Consider the following 21,210-nt stretch of genomic DNA (forward strand, 5'->3'; position numbering starts at 1 on the left):
TCTAAAAAGATACTTTAAGAATTTCAATATTATAACCAACATTTTAACACTATTACTGAAAAAAAATTAAAATACCAAATTCAAAGTATCCTTGAAAATCAAACAAATGAAGAAAATAAAATTACCTGTCCATAATTCTGTCACAGTGCTTCTAACATGCTGCATGGCGAAACTCACTAAACTTTCCTTTGATCTGTCACCATGATATTTCACTGCAGCCTATTATTTTTTTTTATAAAAAGAGAAACATCTTTTATTATTCTTCTAAAAAGTCAGTAAAAATAATACCAAATGCTTTTAATTTTACATTATTTTGAATACAATAAGATTTATCTCTCAATAGTATAGTGTATTTCCAAATGATATGAAGATCTCAATTTTACAGATTCCACAAAAGACATTTTAATAACACTATAATAGTTTTCTAGTTTCAGTTTTATCACTAGAAAAAAAAAGGGGGCTATCAGAACTTTATATTCAATGAGACAATGCAGGTAAAATATTTTGTGAACTATAAAATAAAATATGCATAATGGTTAAGACAGAAACCAATGATAAACATTTAATTTTGAAATAAAGAAAGGTCAAAGTAATGGCATTTAAAGTATCTGACTAGGCTCTAGTCAGATGGCACCTAAAATCAGATTTAAAAATCAAAACAATCTACAAAATCACGTATTGTGTTTTCTCTAGTATCTTCCTTGCCATAAAGTTCCAAATTAAAAAAATGCCAGCTTTACCCCTTACCATTCCAGACCTAAAAATGAAGAGGCTGGGATAACTGTTGACTCCTTTCATTCGGCAAAGCATTCTATCATCACCGCAGTTAACAGCACCAATTCGAAGTAATCCATCCACTTCTTTAGCAAAGTCTCTCCACTATGAGGAAAAAAGCACAGGTATTTCCCTTATAAGATAATTTTTCTTCCCTTGAACACTCTTCAAGCTATACATTCTTAAAGGAGAATATTTTTATCAAATAAAACCATACATATATGAAAGTATTTGATAATTGATAGTTATCATTACTATTAATAGGAAAAAATCCTAATACATTAAAAAAAATACTCAACAGATTAGAATAAAACTTTAACAATCAGAATGTAAAAAATACATACTGTGGGAGCTAAATCATGGCAGTGTGAACATCCTGGGGAGTAAAAGTTCACAAACCACAGTTCTCCAGAATTAACAGCAGCATCTAAAGCAGATAAAACCGAAACAACTTAGAATTATTTACTAAAGGTTTGTGCATATTTTAGTTAAAATTCTGTTGTCTTATGTCTTTCATGCTACCTTTGTCATTTTCTGTACAGGTTTTTCTATAAAAGGAGAACATACTACAGGTGACCCTTGAACAACATGGGCTTGGTTTTTTTGTTTTTTTTTTTTTTTTTGATACAGTAATGTATTTTCTCTTCCTTATGATTTTAGTAATTTTTCTCCAGTTTACTTTACTGTAAGAATAACAGTATATAACATATATACAAAATATGTGTTAATCAACTGTTACATTACCGCAAGGCTTCTAGTCAACAGAAGGCTATTAGTAGTTATATTTGGGAGAGTCAGAAGTTATATTTGGATTTTCAACTGCGTGGGGGGAGTCAGTGCCCCTAACCCTGCATTATTCAAGGGTCAACTGTGTATCAACTGTCAAACTAACAATATCTTAAAAAAAATTTCTTTGGGCACATACTTGAATAAAGAGCAACCCTGAGCTGCAACACACTCGTCACCATGAAGCTGTGAGAAGGAATCAGCAGCCAAACCTCATACAGGAGTTTGTGTGGATAAGAGAAATGAAGAAAAGAAACACTGAGAGAGATGGAAATTTAAGTTCATCTACTATCTGAGGCACAGGTAAAATACCTGGTTCAATCAGTTCTGACAGCTACTTCAAATTCTGAAAGAATGAAATAAGAGAACTACACAACATAGTAAGGACTGTGGAGATTATATTTAATCTTTGCCCTTAAATAAGTCATTTACCTTGAAAACTCTATTATTAGAAAAACATTAGATCAAGGTTTTTAACAGTTTAAAACACAAACACATATTTGCTAATATAATGATCTGAATACATGATATCCAGCCAATAACCTATTATGCATTATAATCTATAAAATGACTTGATGTACACTCTAAGAAGAGAACATAGGCAGTAATTTCTTTGACCCCGGCTGTGGCAACACTGTTTCAGATCCGTCTCCTTAGGCAAGGGAAACAAAAGCAAAAATAAACTATTGGGACTACATCAGAATAAAAAGCTTTTGCACAGCAAAGAAAACCATCAACAAAGAAAGCAACCTCCTAAATCGGAGGAGATATTTACAAATGATATCTGATAAGGGGTTAATATCCAAAATACATAAAAAGTTTATACAACCCAACACCAAAAAACCCCCACATAATCTGATTAAAAATGTGCAGGGGATCTGAATATTCTTCCAAAGAAGATATACAGATGGCCATTAGACATATGAAAAGATGCTTAACATCACTCATCAGCAGAGAAAAGCAAATCGTAACCACTATGAGATACCACTTTACATCTGTCAGAACAGCTAGAATCAAGAAGAAATAACAAGTGTTGGCAAGGATGTGAAGAAAAAGGAACACTTTGTGCACTCTGGATAAGAATGTAAATTGTTATGGGGAGGTTCCTCAAAAAACTGAAAATAGAAATACTGTATGATCCAATAATTTCACTGGGTATTTACCTAGAGAAAACAAAAACACTAATTTGAAAGATAACATGCACCTTTTTGTTCACTGCAGCATTATTTATAATAGCCAAGATATAGAAGGAGACCGAGTGTCCATTGATAGATTAATAGATTAAAAATGTGGTATATATACAATGGAATATTAGCCATAAAAAGGATGAGATCCTGCCATTTGTGACAATACAGATGGACCTACAAAGTATTATGCTAAGTGAAATAAATCAGAGAAAAACACCATATGATTTCACTTATATGTGAAATCTAAAAAACAGATGAATGAACAAACAAAAAGTAGAATCAGGCATGTAAGTACAAAATGATGGTTCCCAGCGGGAAGGAATGTGTGTGGAAAGGGTAAATGGGAAGGGAAGTGGGAGTTACCAGCTCCCAGTTATGGAATAAGTCATGGGAATAAAAGATATAGTTACCGAGAATACAGTCTATGGTATTGTAACAGCACTTCATGGTGACAGATGGTAGCTACACTTGTGATGAGCACAGCATACCTACAGAGCTGTTGAATAACTATGCTGTACACCTGAAACTAATGTAACATTGTGTGTCAACTATACTCAAAAAAACAACAAAAAAATTTTTTTTAACTCTGCAGGGATGCACTCTAACATCCAAGACAAAAAAGTGAAGACAATTTGCTTTTGGTTGAAGTGTTTCTGTATAATTCCATATCAAAATCAGTTAATAGGAATTTATAAATAAAAGTTTCATAAATTATGTAATTTACTTTAAGATATTAAACCAAACATACTATTTTAAATATGTATAACTAATTCACGTTAAATAGAAACATGTACAAGACTCAATATCCACTTTCAATTACAAGACACACAGATCTGTGGAAAAAAGTTAATCTGTACATTACTGGTAAAGTGTAGAATTTAGAATTTTATCAGCTGTTCTCTGGCAATGTTTAGGAAGTCTGACCAACAGATCACTCTAAGTGGCTGAAATAATTGCCACATTGACTTAGACCACTAACTGGTAATAATTTAGGTAAAATTTTAATGAATTTAGTGAAGATTCTAACAGAAATGGGGTTATTTCATTAGCTATAAGTAATGAGATGGGTTTTTACATATAAAAAGATAAAGCAATGATTAGACAAAATAGGACTGTTCATAAGTCTTAAATAAAAGTATGATATACAACAAATCTGAATGGCATTTAAATTGACACAAAACTTCACAGTGAAAAAAATCTCTATTTGGTACTTTGTTTTCATAGAGCACTTCTAACGTATTTACATAGTTCCCACTGCTGTTAAGTAAAATTAAAAATATTCTTTTTTTTTTTTAAAGATTTTATTTATTTATTTGACAGAGAGAGACACAGTGAGAGGGAGTGGGAGAGGGAGAAGGAGGCCTCCAGTCGAGCAGGGAGCCCGACGCAGGGCTCGATCCCAGGACCCTGGGATCATGACCTGAGCCGAAGGCAGACGCCTTATGACTGAGCCACCCAGGCGCCCCAAATTAAAAATATTCTTAATGTTGTGTTATTGAAGCTCAATGTTTTTATAAAATCCAGCAACGCAGAATAAAACAAGTATATTTCAAAACGTAACTTTCAGCTTCTAAATTCTACAATTACAGTAATGTCCATTAATATCCACACAACTACGGCTAATAACTTGTTAGCCTAGAAAAATGTAAAAATAGGATGAGGTCAGTTAAGAGCATAAATTAGTAAAACTAAATGTACAAGTATAGGGTATACAGTCAATAAGACAACTGATAAATAATGCTAATGCTAACAGGTTTATTTCATTTAAGAGAAAAAGAGCAGCATGAGCATGGGTTTTAAGAAGAACCTGAGTTGAGCATACGTCCTGTCTCTGGTACTGTGTCAGTCAGGAAAGGTTATGCTATAGTACAGAAAGGATTCCAATTACGTCATGGGCTGGCAAGCAAGGTTTATTTCTATCATCTATTACATGTCTATACTGAGTTGGCTGCAACTCTCCTCCATATCACTTCACCACTCTCTATTTTCAACAATGCTCTCTCTCCTGACAGAGCAAAATGGTGAACCCAATGTTGGCTCTTAAAAGTTTTTGCCTAGAAGTGACATACACTACTTCTGTTCATATTTCACTGGCCAAAGCAAGTCATGAGATCAAGCCTGAACTCTGAAGAGTCAGATGTGTAATTCTCCATCACAGAGAAGCACCTCAAGGAGAAACAATCCACACGGACGAGTATAGTAAAATATACTACAGATATCTATTAGCTGAACTTAGGCATGTAATTGTTTTTTCTGAAACGCAGTTTGTAATTTGTGGAAAAAAACACTACTATCAATATTGATGTTTGTTGTGAAGATTAAATATGATAAATATTAATTGCCTGGAATAGGAACGGACACTCATAAACTATAGCAATGTTTTATTATTCTCTTCCACTTACCTACAAAACATTCTTATAATATGACCACATATTATTTGACAACTTGGTTATAATAACTCACAAAGAGGCAGCACGGGACTTGCCGGCAGACAGCACGGTTGTGAAATCAACAACAGCTCCATGAAACTGCACATTAAAAAAAATTCTGCCACAATTTTTGTCCCTCAGAATGAAGCCTTTTAAGAGGAGGTTTATTTATTCATTGATTCATTTCAGTTATTGAGAAATAATTCACTCCCTGATGTGAATATTATGGAAATAAATTAGGAAATTTAGGATATTAGTTAAAAGAAGTTTGTGTCATTATTCGCAATGGTAGAATTTCATCTTTCTTAGCCCAAGGAAAAGGGTTTCAAAAAAAGTCTCAGTCAATGGGAAGCAATCCAGTATAGCCCATGTTCCTGAGAGTCCCCAAAACCTTACTAAGGATCCAGTTATTGCACACACTCCCGCAAACATGGCCCAGAATGTTCAGAAGTTCACCCTATGTGGGCTGTGCTTTGCATCATTTCAACACTGAATGGGAAGTTTTGTTAGATGCCCTTACGTCTTGTATTAACTAGATAAGTATGTCTGGTTCATAATAACAAGACCCTGAAATTAACAATAACTACTCTCCAAAGAAGAGTTTCCTGACAAAGTCCAATTGAACAAAATCCTAGATTGCATTTTGTTAGCAGATGATGGAGATAAAAAAAAAAGAAAAGAAAAAGAGGCAGAGGTGCTGTGAGCTCCTTTGTAATTTCTTGAGCTTGTCTTCAAAAGGATGCCTGTATTATGCAGGTACTATTCAGAATGACTAGTAAAAATGAGAGATGTCCTCTGCTTTTGCAGATACCGTCTAGAATTTGCTTATAATGACCGGTATCATACTTTCCTGTGACATATAAAAAGACAGTATGCACACGTTTAATGGGAAGGATGAGAACATTAAGTGGAGTTTACTAATCATTTTCTCTTCTGTACTATAAACTTTCTAGAGTTCACTCCTGATAAAAGTGAACTATGTAATTTGGACTAACTCTCCCACTACAACCCCAAAATTGGACAAAATATAAGACTTCTGTTGAAAGCGTCAGACAATTACCAACACAGTGAAGAATTAGGGGGCCAAAGCACGGGAGGAGGTGGAAATCACAGAGCCAGTGTTTTTGAGAAAAGGTAGTTGACTGGCAAGAAACTGAGCAGAGCTTTCAATATATTCATGAGGCCAGAGGGACAAATATGGAATACACGGCACATCTAAGAAAGGGTCCTCTAAACAAAGATGAACTGGAAAGTGGCCAGTCCTCTCAAAGTCCAAAGCTCAGCTTTTGAATCATTTCAGTCTCTATTTGGATAAAACTGATCTGAGGTTGTTAGTGACCCCAGCCAGAAGAAAGCATAACTCCTCTGGAGAAAGAGAACATACATAACTTTAAAATATCTTTGTAATTATATGTATAATTAGTTATACAAAAAACAGGACTAAGTAACCCAAACCAAGAGAAATAACTGGTAATAGAAAGAGACCCACAACCAAGTAGGCTAATGTGATATTTACACAATTGATTGATACTATCTCGCCTCAGCTTCTTCAATTAAAACATCAGGATCAGCTTGTTTCAGCCCAGTAACAGAGTATTGTCAGAGATCAGATGCCATGGTGGCAACTATGCACTGAACCTATCAGTAGTAGTTTATTATTTCCGAAAAATTATCTCTAAGGTTTTGTGGCTGTATTTTTAACTACTCTTTGGGGTTGTACATGAACTACTAGCAGTTCTTAACTGTTCCATAGTGACACATCTGAAAAAGTTTGAACCCATATGCAATATAACCATCAGGAAAATCTCTCATTTTGGGTCAATTCATTAATTCGTCAGCTTGCAAGTTTTGTTCAGTTCCTCCAATTCTATCTCTGATTCCAGTTTTCTGCCCTACTGGTCCCAAAACACTCACTGGCAGACTAGCAGATGAGAGATAATAACAGCCATACAGGAAAGCTATAGGTTTATATAACTACATGCAGTGAAGTTATGATTCTGCCAGCTTGTGTATGAGTAGTAGTTCAAGTGTTCACTTGTTCAAGTGTTCATGTGTAAGACTACTGATAGAGTGATACACCGAATACTGACTTTGTAGGCCTAAGCTCACCAACAGGACGTAGAAAATAAGAATAAATGCAATTCTTGGTCAGAAGAAACTGTTCAAAATCAAGTGACTAGAACACATCTTTGATAATGATAATATATGAGAAACCTATATGCATTATTTTTTGCAGCTAGTATGCTATTTTTGTTTTCTAAATTAAATGAGATTGTAATAGAACAAAATAAAATTGAGATTTGAGGTAAAATATATTGATTTGAAATAGAAAAGAAAGAATAAACTTATTATACCTGTACAACCTTTGAAAGTATAAGAATCTAATCCAATAGTTAAAATTTTCTAAAATGCAATGAAAAATTATAATAGAACTGTTATTTTTATATCCACTTTCACATAAGTCAAAATAAATCTGCTTCCAAAATAACCACAGTTACCCGAAACTCTGAAATCCAAAAGCTCCAAAACTGGGAGTTTATGTGCAAGTTTGCAGCAAGCTCCCGTGGCATCCAAACCTGTCCTGAACTTATCTATTGGCTACATATTATTTTTACTTTCTTTTTTTTTTTTTTTTGGTGTACATACTTACACATTTCTCTGCAGAAATATTAATGTTTTAGAAAAAAGTATACAGCCCCATGTTCTGCGAAGAACATTATTTAATCCATAGTGTATACTATGAAAATTAATAAAAGGAAACTTCACTAGAGTTGGAGGCTAGAACGAGGAGCCATACCTCTCAGCATCAATTATAGTAAGAATTGTCAATTACAAACCCCAACAGAATCATCATCAACAGAAAAGATGATCAATTACAGACTGTAGATCAATTAGAAACTGTCATCACCCTGAACTCTTGCTTTCCTCCAATGGATTTTCATTCAGAACAACCCTTCCCAATTTCCTCCTTCTTCCCCATAAAATAACATTCCCCTCTGCTGTTTCTTGGACTTGCCTATGTCTTTGCCCTAGATAGCATGTCCCAAACTGTAATTCCCTGCTATTCTTGAATAAATCCATTCTTTTGCTGGTAAAATATTTTATTTTTTATTCTATTTTTTTCTTTTTGCTTTAGGAAAAAACCTCTAAGAAATGGGGTACCAGTCATCAAAATGCTTTGAGGGCATCTCCACCTCTAGGACCTCAGCCAGTTTTATGTTTAAAAACTATGGTCCTTCCTCATGCATATTTCTAAATAAATGGACCCATTTAACTAAATGTAATTTTAGAACTTCAGTGACTATTATGGTGAATTTTCGATCTCCCCAAACTTACTTTCCTCAAAACTGAGCTGGACAGCCATGGCTCTACAGTTGTCGAAACTGAATGGGATGCCTATATTGCTTGGTATTTTGAAGCAACCAACCGTTACCAGGAACCTAAACTTGCCTCTGCAAAATACAATTTTTCACTAAATGAGGCAAACAATTAAAAAAAGACAAAAAGGCTTCCAAGGGCTCCTTTCCCCCTCCCTGACCTTGCCTCAGGACGTGTGCAGCCCCTCACACTCAGGCCCCACCACCTCCACTGCCATCATCCTCCTTCCCTTCTGCACAAGCTCCACCTCCTCTATGCCCTTGCTTTCCTCATTTGAATTCTCTCATTTAACTTCTCTGTTCCTTAGAACCTCTCCCTGCTCCCACCTCTCCTGGACCTACTAAAACCTGCCCCTTTAGAGACTTCTGAGGATCCAAATAACCCCCAAATTTCTTAGGTTCCCTGGACTAAGGCTGAATTACAAGCCATAGTTAAAAGAGTTTCCTAAAGTGAGTGAGGACCCCCATAGGTCTGCTGAATATTTTAGCAGAGTGATTCAAACGTGCCAACCTGGTTTCTCCGATATTTATCAGTTAGTCTACATGCTTGTTCACAAGGGCCAGGCCAAACGCTGGATGAAATCAGTCCAGGGGGAACATCCTGAAAGGGATTCTGAGAAACAGACCCCTAACTTTTGGCAAGATGTTAGAACACTCGGCTGGAAACCTCCACTGAGCAATTATAGTAGCCTTTCCTAAGCCTGTTGACTGGAACAAAATTCAGGCTTGCACACAAAAGCCTGATGAGCCTGTTCATGATTATTACAAATTATCTTTAAAGAAAATTCTGATCTTGCTGTGCATGTTGAATCCACACAGGTAGCATTTAACTTTATGTTTATTAGCAGGCTGAACTGGGGTCTCTCTCTTAAAAGAACCAAGACAAAATGGGAAACCGTGTCCACTTCAGATTAGATCTGGCAAACCAGCTTGCTCACACCCTAGATGAGTAACCTGAAAGACAAATCACTACAATTCTTAATTTTCAACTCCAGCAAATGAAAGCCCCCAAGCAAAACCAAAACCTCCTAGTTTCTGCTGTTGTTGCAAAGAGTCAGGACATTGAATAAAAGATTGTTACTCTCTTAAGTGCTTCAGATGTCTTCAGCCTTCTAGCGACCTTTCCAATGCCCTCCTAATTCCCAGTAATGGGGCTCCAAGGAACTACCAGGGGTCTTCCCAATCTTCTCACTTAATCAGCTTGGAGAAACCACTCTCCAGATTGGAAATGAATTTTTCCCTGTCCTTGACACCAGAGCTACAGTCTTGGTGCTCAACCTCACTGCTATAAAGTAAACTTGCCTCCGAGTACTAAAACAGTTCAAATAGTGGGGGGGTCTCTGATCAACTTCAACAGGTTCCTATCTCTGAACCTATTCCCTTTTGTCTCGGCCCTTTAAGAAATATGCACCTTTCTCTCCTTAGTTCTGCCACCCCATTGATTTACCAGGTCGAGATTTCCTAGAAAAATATGCCAGAATTCCTTTCTCCCAAAAGGGGGAAATAATTTTACAAGTTGACAGTGATAATTAAAATAGCCAACCAGGTGAATTAAATGACCCTTTGACATCTTTTATTTGCTCTGACAGCAGCATAGCTGAGTCTGGGGATGATGATCATTTGTTCCTATTGGATCAGCTACTGTCCTCTTTTTGGGCAAGATCTTCAGCTGATATTGGCAGAATCCACGGTGCATCTCCCATCAAGATTCAAAGAGATCCCTCAAAAGCTCTCCCCAGAATTAATGAATACCCTATAAATAAAGAAGCCCTTCAGGGCCTCATTATTCCCTGCACTAGTACCCATAACATACTTATTTTACCTGTAAGAAAACCTAAATAATCGAGGATGGAGGTTTGCTCAGGACCACCAAACAATAAATAACATTGTTACCACTTGGCACCCTGTTGTTCCTAACCCCCATATGCTACTGATCTCCATTCCCACAAAAGCAAATTTTTCACTATAACTGATCTATGCAGTACACATTTAGTATTCTGGTTGATAAGGCCAGCCAATTTATTTTTGCTTTCACTCTCGAAGAACAGAAATACACCTGAACAGTAATGCTCTAGGGTATCACAGAAAGACCTTCTTACTTTTTCCAAACCTTAAAAGCTGATTTGAATGATAAAAAGTTTTCTGCAGGCTCTACTTTGTTACAATAGTAGATTATTTACTTCTCTGCTGCCCTTCTCGAACCTCTTCATAGGAAGACAACATCTATGCCTTAAAACTTTTGGACTTAGAGGGATGTAAAATCTCCAAAGAAAAATTGCAGTTTGCACAAATTCAAGTTCTATAACTGATCTCAGAACAAGGGCTACATTTGGATTCAGGTAGGCTTCATTGCATCCCGAACTCCTCCTCCCTCACCCAAATCTAAAACTAATTTCTAATTACAAGGTTTTCTTGGACTGACCGGACACTGTTGAAAGTGGATTCCAAACTTTTTTATTCTAGCTCAACCTCTATATGCTTTACTAAAAAAGGACAAACCTGACCCTATTATTTGGAAAGAGTGGGTAGACACAGCTTTTGGTACTTTAAAGAAAAACCTAATAAAGCCCCTTGCTTTTAGACATCCAACTTCCCTTTTTCCTCTTTGTATGTGAGAGAAGGGAAGGCTTTGTCTGCATTTCCCAAACCTCTGCAACAGGGAGAAACCTCTTCTTTTGATTATGGCCTTTTGGAAATAGCCTCATCATGATCCTGTGATCAAATTAATTCTTTACTTGTTTTTTTCTGAAGGTTTAGAAGGTTCAGAATTCACAAGTCTTTCTTTCACCTGATGTATTATCCGACTCTGGAACTCTTTTTTTTTTTTTTTTTTAAAGATTTTATTTATTTATTTGAGAGCAAGCAAGAGAGAGAATGAGAGAGAGAACATGAGAGGGAGTAGGGTCAGAGGGAGAATCAGACTCCCTGCTGAGCAGGGAGCCCGATGTGGGACTCCAGGATCATGACCTGAGCCGAAGGCAGTCGCTTAACCTACTGAGCCACCCAGGCACCCCCCCCCCCCCCCCGGAACTCTTATCCAAATTCATGGTCTCTGAATTTGCAAACCTGACAGGCTGTAGTGTTAGATAACATTTGTTTCCGAAACAGTTTTTTTGACATAACAATACTGTTTAAATACATCTTTGAGGATTTGCTATTTTTTGCAACAAATACATTGGCTATTGCTTCATGTTTATACTTGCACTGTATCATCCCAAATGCACTTGGTTAATTCAGTGTGCTCTTGCAGTATTCACTGCTTTGCTTTCATGGCCACTTTAAACAGGGACTTCCAAGAGGCATTCATAACTCTGAGTCTGTTTCTGTTGGGAGAATTTTCTCCCCTAAGTTGGAGTAAGTGCCAATAAATATTTTCAGTTAGTTACTTTCTGATCTAGGGTCTTGGTTTAGAACCATCATAAAATTTGGGAATTAGGTTACTTCTGTTTTTGCATAATATATTTTAAGTTTTGTATTTTGTTGCCTGTCAAATTTTTGTAAAAATCACGTACCCAGTAAGGAGATGATCTCCAATGCTTACAATCTTGACAAATATGAACTATACATGAGAAGTGCCTCACCTTCCTTGTTATTCAAATGTGGCCCTAAGTGGTTTCTGGTATGTACTTTCCTCGAAGTAGGATGTGAGGACCAGAAAAGGTCCTTCCTGGCATTAAGGAACAAAATCATTAAATATGGAAAACCCGACTCTTGATCAGAGGTGCTTTCAGAAAAAGATCTTGACCAAAAGGGGGAAATGTGAAAATAAAGGAAAACCTCATTAGACTGGGGAAGCTGAAAGGGGGAGCCATACCAATCAAAGTCAATTACAGGAAGAACTGTCAAAGGAAGACCCTAACAGAAGAATCATCAACAGGAAAAAATGATCAATTACAGGCCCCAACAGGAAAAGATGTACATTGAATCCTCTATAAGAAACTCACTACCCCTGCAAATCAGCTAATGAGAAACTGTTATCTCTTTGAATTCTTGCTTTTCTCTAATGGACTCTCATTCAAAACAACCCCTCCCAACTTCCTTCTCCATAAAATAAAGTTTTATTTGCTGGACTTCCCTGTGGTTTTACGATAGCTTGCATGTCCTGAATTACAATATTCTGCTATTCCTGAATACACCCATTTTTGCTGGTAAAATAACTATTTTATTTTAAAAGTTAAAAATACTACATTACCATGTTAAAATCCAAAAAAATTTCTAAATTCCAAATACATCTGTCCTTAAGAGTTTTAGGTAAAAGAGTGGTCTTGGACTAGTTTTAGAAAATCATATGATCATGAACTTACCAAATTCTCTTCTATCCAATGTTATGATTTCAGGATCATCATCATAAATACCTAATTTAAAAGTAAAAATTATAAATTAATGGTTCACCATAAAAACAAATTACCATATAAGAATAGGTTACTCTTGTTTTACCATCAAAAATCAGATTACTGTACTAAATCTCAAAGTTGAAGAATGTGCAACAAACTAACAAAACCCGAGAGTAAATAATACCACTGGTGATGCATCTAAACAGTGATAAAAAACAAAAAATTCCGTTTCCTGAGAGGGACTGTCATAGTTGTGTATAGGAGTTCCTAATATTCCCATAATATCTCCACAGAAAACTTCTATTATTTGTTTATTTTGCACGAGTTATAGACTCACAGGAAGTTGTAAAAATAGCAGACTTCTATGTACCCTTCACTCAGCTTCCCCTAATGGGTAACTTATGTAGCTTTAATAAAATATCAAAACTAGGAAACTGACACTGATACGTTACTGTTAACTAGACTACAGACTTCCTTCTTAGATTATATGGTTTTTTAAATAAATCGTATCACTAAAATATTTTATTTTTTAACAGTCTTACAAGATTTACAGAAGTAGAGACCAACTTATTTAGTAAATATAAATTTTATAATTAAAACCAATGTGAGAAAATTTCTTGTTACTATATAAAATATCAAAATAATACTAGTGATGGATATACACCAGGTGTTAGCAAACTTTTTCTGCAGAGGCCAGTTAAATAGGCCTTGTGGGACATATGGTTTCTGTCATAACTATTCAACTCTGCCCCTGAAGTGAAAGAAGCCAAAGACAATATGTAAATAAATGAGCCTAATTTTACTCTTGTAATTATCATGGTCTCATAATTCTATGATTAATAAATCTCTATTTACAAAAAGAGGTGGCAGGCCAGATTTAGCCCGTGAAACATACATTGCTGACATCTGATACATGCTATTGCGTTGCAGTGAATATAACTGAAAATGCTATTTTGAAAAAAAAAAAAAATAGTCTTGAGAAACAAATACTCCAATATTAAAGTATTTTACGTGGTCACTACAAAAGCATACCTCAATTCTTAGCCTGCATTTCAGGGTAATTAAAAACGAAGAGAAATACTGGGTAAGTGAATGCTCCCTCTTGCTTTGATACCTGTGTTTATTTTATCTCCCCCCCCCTTTTGAATTCTGCTCCAATGTTATATTAAAAAAAAAAAAAAGAATCAAGGTGATACATATTAACTACATAAGCTTAGTAGTGAAACAAAATTAATTTTCTAAATTTACTCAAATAAAAAACAGTATTTCATACAGAGTATCGTATCATCTTACCAAAATCATAACGATAATAATTCCAGCTTTCATACTGGCCTCCTTCTTGATTATCTGCAAGTCCCTTTTCTCCGTATTTGTCATACTTTTTCCGCAGATCTTCATCTTTGAGTACTTCATATGCTCTATTTATTTTTAAAAAATCACTATGTGCGTTTGGGTTATTCTATTAAAAATATTAGATATAACATTTGTTTTAGGTACACGATCAAGTCTCTTCAAAGCCTATATGAAGATTTAATCTTGAGATTTCTGGGAGAATAGATACCAAAGTAAGGTGGAGGAGTATGATAATGAAATGGGTTATCATGGGTTAAAATAAAGTATTTCTAAAGAACTATAATCTTCCAAAAAAAAAAGGAATAAGGAAAGTAACATAGAAATGAGAATTGATGCCTCCAAAGGCTGACAGATATGGTCTTACAGTATGTCATTCCTTCTAAGAAATGCAACTGAGAAAAACTAACAAAACCTTGGAAACATTTAATTTTGTAAATATTATACTACCCCTAAAACAATTACAAAGAATTTTGTAGGTTATTTTTCCATTTGAGGCAAAACCAACATATTAACTAAAAACAACAACAAACCCCAAAACAAAAAACAAAAGGTATGTGCCCAATCTATCAGATAATTAAATGAGACTAATATCAGAGTAAAACTCAAAACTGGATTAGAAATGTTCATTTGTTACTGTTTCACAGAACTGGTTTTTGAAGAATGCTTTCATCTAGATAATAATTAGCTATAAAAGGACTACCATCTCTCATATGGAAACTTAAAAAATCATATTCTGAAAATTTAAAGAAAAATATGAAAAATAAAAATTCTAAATAGAGTGCAGATCTCAGGAAAATAACCAATAAGAGTTCTACTGCTAAGTTTTATTCAATAAATAAATAACTCTATTTAAAAAATTCTACACAGAAAACAGAAAATTTTAAACCACACCTTTCTTCTTGATGAGTCAAATCTCGTTAAAAAGTTACATAAATTATTAAAAATACTGTAAGTATTAAAACATTTAGTTTTGAAAAATGACATTGAATATATAATCAAATATTTATGACTGGAATTAACTGGATTTGGCTGCTCTTAAGTTTTAATTTATAATAATTTCTGACTCTGGTCTGGGATTTGTACGTGGGAGAAAACAGTGAAAGTTGAAGCGCGTTATTATTAGCTATTACTGCCATTTTTATCAAGAACCTTCCAAGTTCTAAGGAAATACTTTTTCTGTTACAGTTATAAAGTAGTTGATCTTAACTTACTTTTTCTTTTTTAAGATTTTATTTATTTGTTAGAGAGACTGAGAGAGCGCACAAGCAGGCAGAACGGCAGCCAGAGGGAAGGAGCCCGATGCGGAACTCGATTCCAGGACCCTGGGATCTTGATGTGAGCCGAGGTCAGACGCTTAACTGACTGAGCCCACCCAGGTGTCCCTGATCTAACTTACTTTATTAAAAAAACTACTTAAACTACTCCACAACATTACTGTCGGCTTTGGAATTAACACCTGTAATGGAACTGTTGTAAATCAGTTTTCAAATTAAGAGGGAATTGAATTTTTGGTATCAACATTCCTTCACACTGTTCTCAACTAGACTATTTTGCTGATTCTTAGTACAAAAACTGAATTGTGATTTTTGCCATGTGATTTTCTTAACCATTTTGAGCACTTATTTAAAATTTAAATATGTAGCAAAACTTTACTAAAATACATTAGAGATATTTAAAAAAATTTTACCTACCGGGTTTTTATCAGGATGTAACTTCAATGCCAATTTCTTGAAAGCTTGTCTTATTTCTCTACTGCTTGCAGTTTTGGATACTCCAAGTAAACTGTAAAAATCCTGATCTGTGCCCACTAAAATGGCCATATACACTATTAGAAAACAGAGAATGACCCTTTTCAAGTCTCTGACATAGTCATTTTTATTTAACCAGACTCCCATTCTTTTTCTTAAACAAGTTCTGATTTAAGTGAACATTAACATACACCGCTGGTTCCAGTTGATACAATATGCAAGTTTGAGAACTTCTGTTCACATTACTCCAAGAGTGAATCAAGCATCATGAAATTGTCTCCCAAAATGTCAATCTAAAGAGAGGAAACCAGGTGGTTAAAAATACATTTAAAAAAACAGCACTAACACTATTAAATAATATGGCCAGTAATACAGTCTCCATTCAATGGCAAATCACGGTGAGTGCCCAGGCTCTATTCTTTGGGGGCCCTTTCACTGCTTCCATACCCAATTTGTGAAACCACTCAAGACAGGAGATAAAAGGTAAAAGGTAGCAGGTAGTTGTAGCTAGCTGGAACACTTTAAAAACAAACAAATTCAACTATTTGCTCTGATCAGCACCAGAACACAAAGTTGGGAAAAAGCTGTTTCCTTCCCTTTCCTATCTAGTTTAAGAACTGCTCTTTTGTAATACCATTTCCTTTTTGACTTTTTTTTTTTTTTTTTTTTGCCACTTAAGGCTACACCGTTATCATTTTAATCAAGTTTTCACTTATAGGAAATATCCCTTGGAGGGACTAGAAGTATAGGGTCCTTTCAAAGGGTATTGTTCATATAACTCTTCCAAGAATGGCATGAATTTATATTGTTATAAGAGACAACATACTTGGTATGGCCGTTATTTTCTGAGTTTTCTCAATAGTTGCTTACACTATATAGAGACTACTTTATATAAATAGCAGAATAATAACTACAAGTTAAGAGTGTAATTTTATTGCAAAGTTTACGTTTGAGATAAATGAAAATAGGAAAAAAGAGAAAAGGAGAAGGAATCAGTTATTTTGACATGCTCACCTGTATAGGGTAAATAATCTCCACTTCATCAGATCACAAAAGATCTCAAACTGCTTTGAAAAATCTAACCTTCTTAGCATTCTGTTTCTCTTTTCTTCATTTAATTCTAAATGTCTATTTCTAAATTTTTCTCCTTACCTGCGAATGGTCTTTGGCTCATCTCTAACTCCTCCTTTTCATGCAACTGAAACATACCCTTGTAAAGTATAGTGATGGAGAGTAACTAATATCTAGACTAGAAAACAAGACTAGAGAGAAACAGAGAACATATTCTTAAACACCACTTTGGGACAAGGGGTGTTCCCTGCCCAGCGGTCGTTCTCAGCGTGGGTGTGGCTGACTTGATCGCGCCGAGCTTCGGGTACAGGTGGAAGCTGCAGGTAAATCCAATACGAAAGCCTTCTGGCTGCCATCACTCCAGAATGGGATGCGGGAGAAGGGAAAGATGGGAGACCTTGCGTGAAAGAGACTATCAAGTGCTGTTGGTGCGTGAAGTCTCCGGCGGGACATGGGAGAGAGGAGCCTGAGGAACTGAGGCTTAAGCGAGAAATTGGGAGTTAGAAGCAGGGAACCGAGGTCGGAAGAAGGGGGACGATGTAGGTAATTGGAAAAAGATGGGGAGCGAGAACACAATAAACCGGCCGCAGGGGCGGAGGGGAGGGAAGGGAGACTGAGGTGCACAGGCATTTCTCTCTCCCTTCCTGGGGAGCCCCGGGCCCCGGCCCATGCCCACCTCGGTGCAGCGGGGTCGCCTCTTGTAGCTACTCCCCCATCCTCAGTTCCCGGCGGCGGACCCCACCCGACCGAACGCAAGCTGTGCGCGCGCGAACGAAGCACGCCGTCTCCGACCGCCCGGCCGCCGCGCTCGGGATGGGGGAGGTCGAGCCGCACCGGCAGCAACCAGCGTAGCAGCTCCAGTCGGCTCCTCGCGCCCCGGTCCCCACGCCGAACCGGGGCGGGGCCTGGCGCGGGGCACTGTGGGAAAGGCGTGGAGGACGCGGCCCGGGAGGACCTGCGGCAGGCTCAGCGGCCGCGGCGGCAGCAGGGTGGGGAGGGCGGTGTAGGTTTAGGTTGACGTGGCCGTCCGCGCGGAATCCGGCTCCGGCTCCGGCTCCGGCTCCAACCCCGAGCTCAGAAACCCGCTCGACCCTGGACGCCCGCGCCCCCGCACTAAAGCGGCTGGCGCACGCGGCGAGCTGGTCGTAGGACGACGGAGCCCGCCCCTTCCTGCTCCAGTTGCTATGGTGACGGGGAAACCCGGAGGGCACGTTTAGGCGTTCGATTTCCGTGTGGCCCTGTTCTTAAAGGGAAGGCAGAGTTATGGAGCATTTTTCTGGTTGGTGGGTGGGTGTGGCAGAGAGGGGAAATTTTGTGGAAAAAGGGTAACTTGGCCAAAGTGACACTGATTACAGGCTGAAGAGGAAACTTGGGAGAAATAAGAATATTTGTGTGTGTGTGTGAGAACAAACATTTGAGCATTCTACAGTATTGTCTGGTTTCCTAGTCATCCAAGCTAGAAACTAGGGAGTTATCCATACTTCTCTCTCTCACCTTAAATTTAAATGATGTACAAAAACTGCATTTCTGATCTCCAGCAACATAGAACAGTTGAAGTAGCTACATTTGCAATCATCAAAAGAAAAAAAAAACATTGTGAAGATGCCTGCTTAAGACATTAACCCTAAAAAAAAAAGACATTAACCCTAATATGAAATAAGTTGTAATCGGTAACAATTTCATGGTAGTAAATCAAATGTAAGTTTATAAAAAACTGATGACTGTATGGAATCCATAGCTGAACTAATACATTGCAAGAAAGAGGAGAAAGGAGGTGAACAAAAGTAGAAATATTAGAAGAGCCTAATGTAATAGTAAATATGTGCCAGGAACTGGTCTAAGCACACATGTATTAATTCAGTCCTCCAAATAATCTTATAGTGACTATTATTATACCCATTTCACAGTTGAGGTAACTGAGGTAAATAATGTGATAGACATGGGAGTCACACTTAAGCAGCCTGGCTCCAAAGACTGATGTTAATCATTATGCCACACTGTGTATGAACCAACAAAATCTTTAGAGTAAGGTGGAAAGCAAAACAAAACTGGAGAATCAAGCAGGGACCAGATCACAGTGGGTTTTACGCAATGATGAAAACACAGACTTTATCTTTTTGGTGATGAAAAAACTACTTAAAGCTTTTAAGTAAGGGACTGAGATTGTATTTGAAGCTATTGGAAAGTGAATCCAAAGGAAACCGAAGAGAAAGGAAGAGCATTAAGGAGAATGCTAGAGAAAGTAAATTTGGTAGGAAATGGTGATTGGCTGGATATGGGAAATAAAGGAGAGGAAGGATCTAAGGTTACTTCTGGTTTAGGTAACTGAGTACATCCCCTGAAGGAGAATCTCAGGGAAAAACAAAGTGTTCTCATTTGGATATATCTGTTTCAAAATTCCTACATTATGTCCAAAATAAATACATCTAGCCTAAAACTCATGGAAAGTGTCTAGACCGAAGAAAGAAAAAGGGAATTATCAACTAATCTTTGGTAGTTGGAGCCATGAGTATAAATAAGATCACCCAGAGAAAGTAGCAGAATAAAAGCTGTGAGCCAAGGATAAAATCTTGGGGAATTCTAATATCAGGAATGTTGCATAGCAAAGGAAACCATCAACAAAATGAAAAGACAACCTATGGAATAGGAGAAAATATTTGCAGATCATATATCTAATAAAGGGTTAATATCCAAAATATATAGAGCTTATACAACTCAATAGCAAAAAACCCCCAAACAATTCAATTAAAAAATGGGCAGACGATCTGAATAGACACTTTTTCAGAGAAGACATACAGGTGGTCAACAAGCATATGAAAAGGTGCTCAGCGTCATTAATCATCAAGAAATGCAAATCAAAACCACAATGGGATATCACTTCACACCAGTCAGATATTAGTCATAATATCAAAAAGACAAAAAAATAAGTGTTGGCAAGGATGTGGGGAAAAGGGAACCCTCATACTGTCGGTGGGAATGAAAACTGGTGCAGCCACTATGGAAAACAGTATGGAGGTTCCTCAAAAAATTAAAAATAGAACTACCATATGATCCAGCAATTCTACTTCTGGGTGTTTATCCTAAGAAAGTGAAAACACTAATTAGAAAAGATATATGCACCCTCATGTTTATCACAGCATTATTCACATTAGCCAAGATATGGAAACAACCTAACTGTTGAATGACAGATGAATAGCTGAAGAAAATGTGGCATATATGTAAAATGGAATATTATGCAGCCATAAAAAAGAATGAAATCTTGTCATTTGTGACAACATGGATGGGTTTTGAGGGCATTATGCTAAGTGAAAAAGGACATATAGAAAAAGACAAATACTGTATGATCTTATATACAGAATCTAAAACACGCACACACACACAGACTCACACACACACACACACGCACAGCACCAAACCTATAGAGGACAGATTGTTGGTTGCCGGAGACTGGAAGTGGGGGGTGGGAGAGATGGATGGTACAGTTTTCCAGTTATAAAATATATGAGTCCTAGGGATGTAATGTACAGCACGGTGACTATAGTTAATAATACTGTAATGCATATTTGAAAGTTACTAAGAGAGTAGATGCTGAAAGTTCTCATCACAAGAAAAAAAATTCTATGACTATGTATGGGACAGATGTTAATTAGAATTATTGTGGTGATCATTTCACAATATATACAAATATCAAATCATTATATTGTATATCTGAAACTAATATAATGTCAATTATACCTTAATAAAAATTTACAAATTAAAAAAAAAGAATGTTAGCTCTATGAAAACAGGAATTTTTGTTTGTTTGAATTACTGTTGTATCCCTAGTTGCTCCTGGCACATGGTGGGTACTAAATAAATATTTCTTAAGTGAAACAAATTAATTTGAGAGCTGGGCTGAAAAAGAAGAGCTCATAAAGGAGTCAAAAAAGAGATGATCAACGATGTACAAAAAGAACTAAATGTCAAAGAAGTTATTAAGAGTGATTCAGGTGAGACAGAATAGGAGAAGATATTTGCAAATGACATATTAGATAAAGGGCTAGTATCCAAAATCTATAAAGAACTTACCAAACTCAACACCCAAAGAACAAATAATCCAATCAAGAAATGGGCAGAAGACATGAACAGACATTTTTCCAAAGAAGACATCC

General features: G+C 36.5%; 1 protein-coding gene across 3 annotated transcripts in view; it reads right to left on the reverse strand.

Moving 5' to 3' along the window:
• DNAJC10 (DnaJ heat shock protein family (Hsp40) member C10) overlaps window positions 1–18,157 on the reverse strand; it is a 52,821-nt gene extending 34,664 nt beyond the window's left edge. For 2 of the 3 annotated variants that reach the window (XM_035007592.1, XM_035007593.1), the window contains exons 1-7: window positions 17,736–18,157; window positions 15,932–16,281; window positions 14,181–14,346; window positions 12,858–12,908; window positions 1,119–1,201; window positions 748–879; window positions 126–219 (exon numbers count right to left, since the gene is read on the reverse strand). In XM_035007592.1, coding sequence (XP_034863483.1) covers window positions 126–219; window positions 748–879; window positions 1,119–1,201; window positions 12,858–12,908; window positions 14,181–14,346; window positions 15,932–16,135 — 730 coding nt within the window. In that variant the 5' untranslated portion in view covers window positions 16,136–16,281; window positions 17,736–18,157. The remainder of the gene's footprint in view (window positions 1–125; window positions 220–747; window positions 880–1,118; window positions 1,202–12,857; window positions 12,909–14,180; window positions 14,347–15,931; window positions 16,282–17,735) is intronic. The other variant, XM_035007594.1, reaches the window with a different exon arrangement.
• Between the last annotated feature and the right edge of the window lie 3,053 nt (window positions 18,158–21,210).

The sequence above is a fragment of the Mirounga leonina genome, unplaced genomic scaffold (genome assembly GCF_011800145.1).
Source record: "Mirounga leonina isolate KUSES-001 unplaced genomic scaffold, KU_Mleo_1.0 Mir_151, whole genome shotgun sequence".
Taxonomy (NCBI): Eukaryota; Metazoa; Chordata; class Mammalia; order Carnivora; family Phocidae; genus Mirounga; species Mirounga leonina.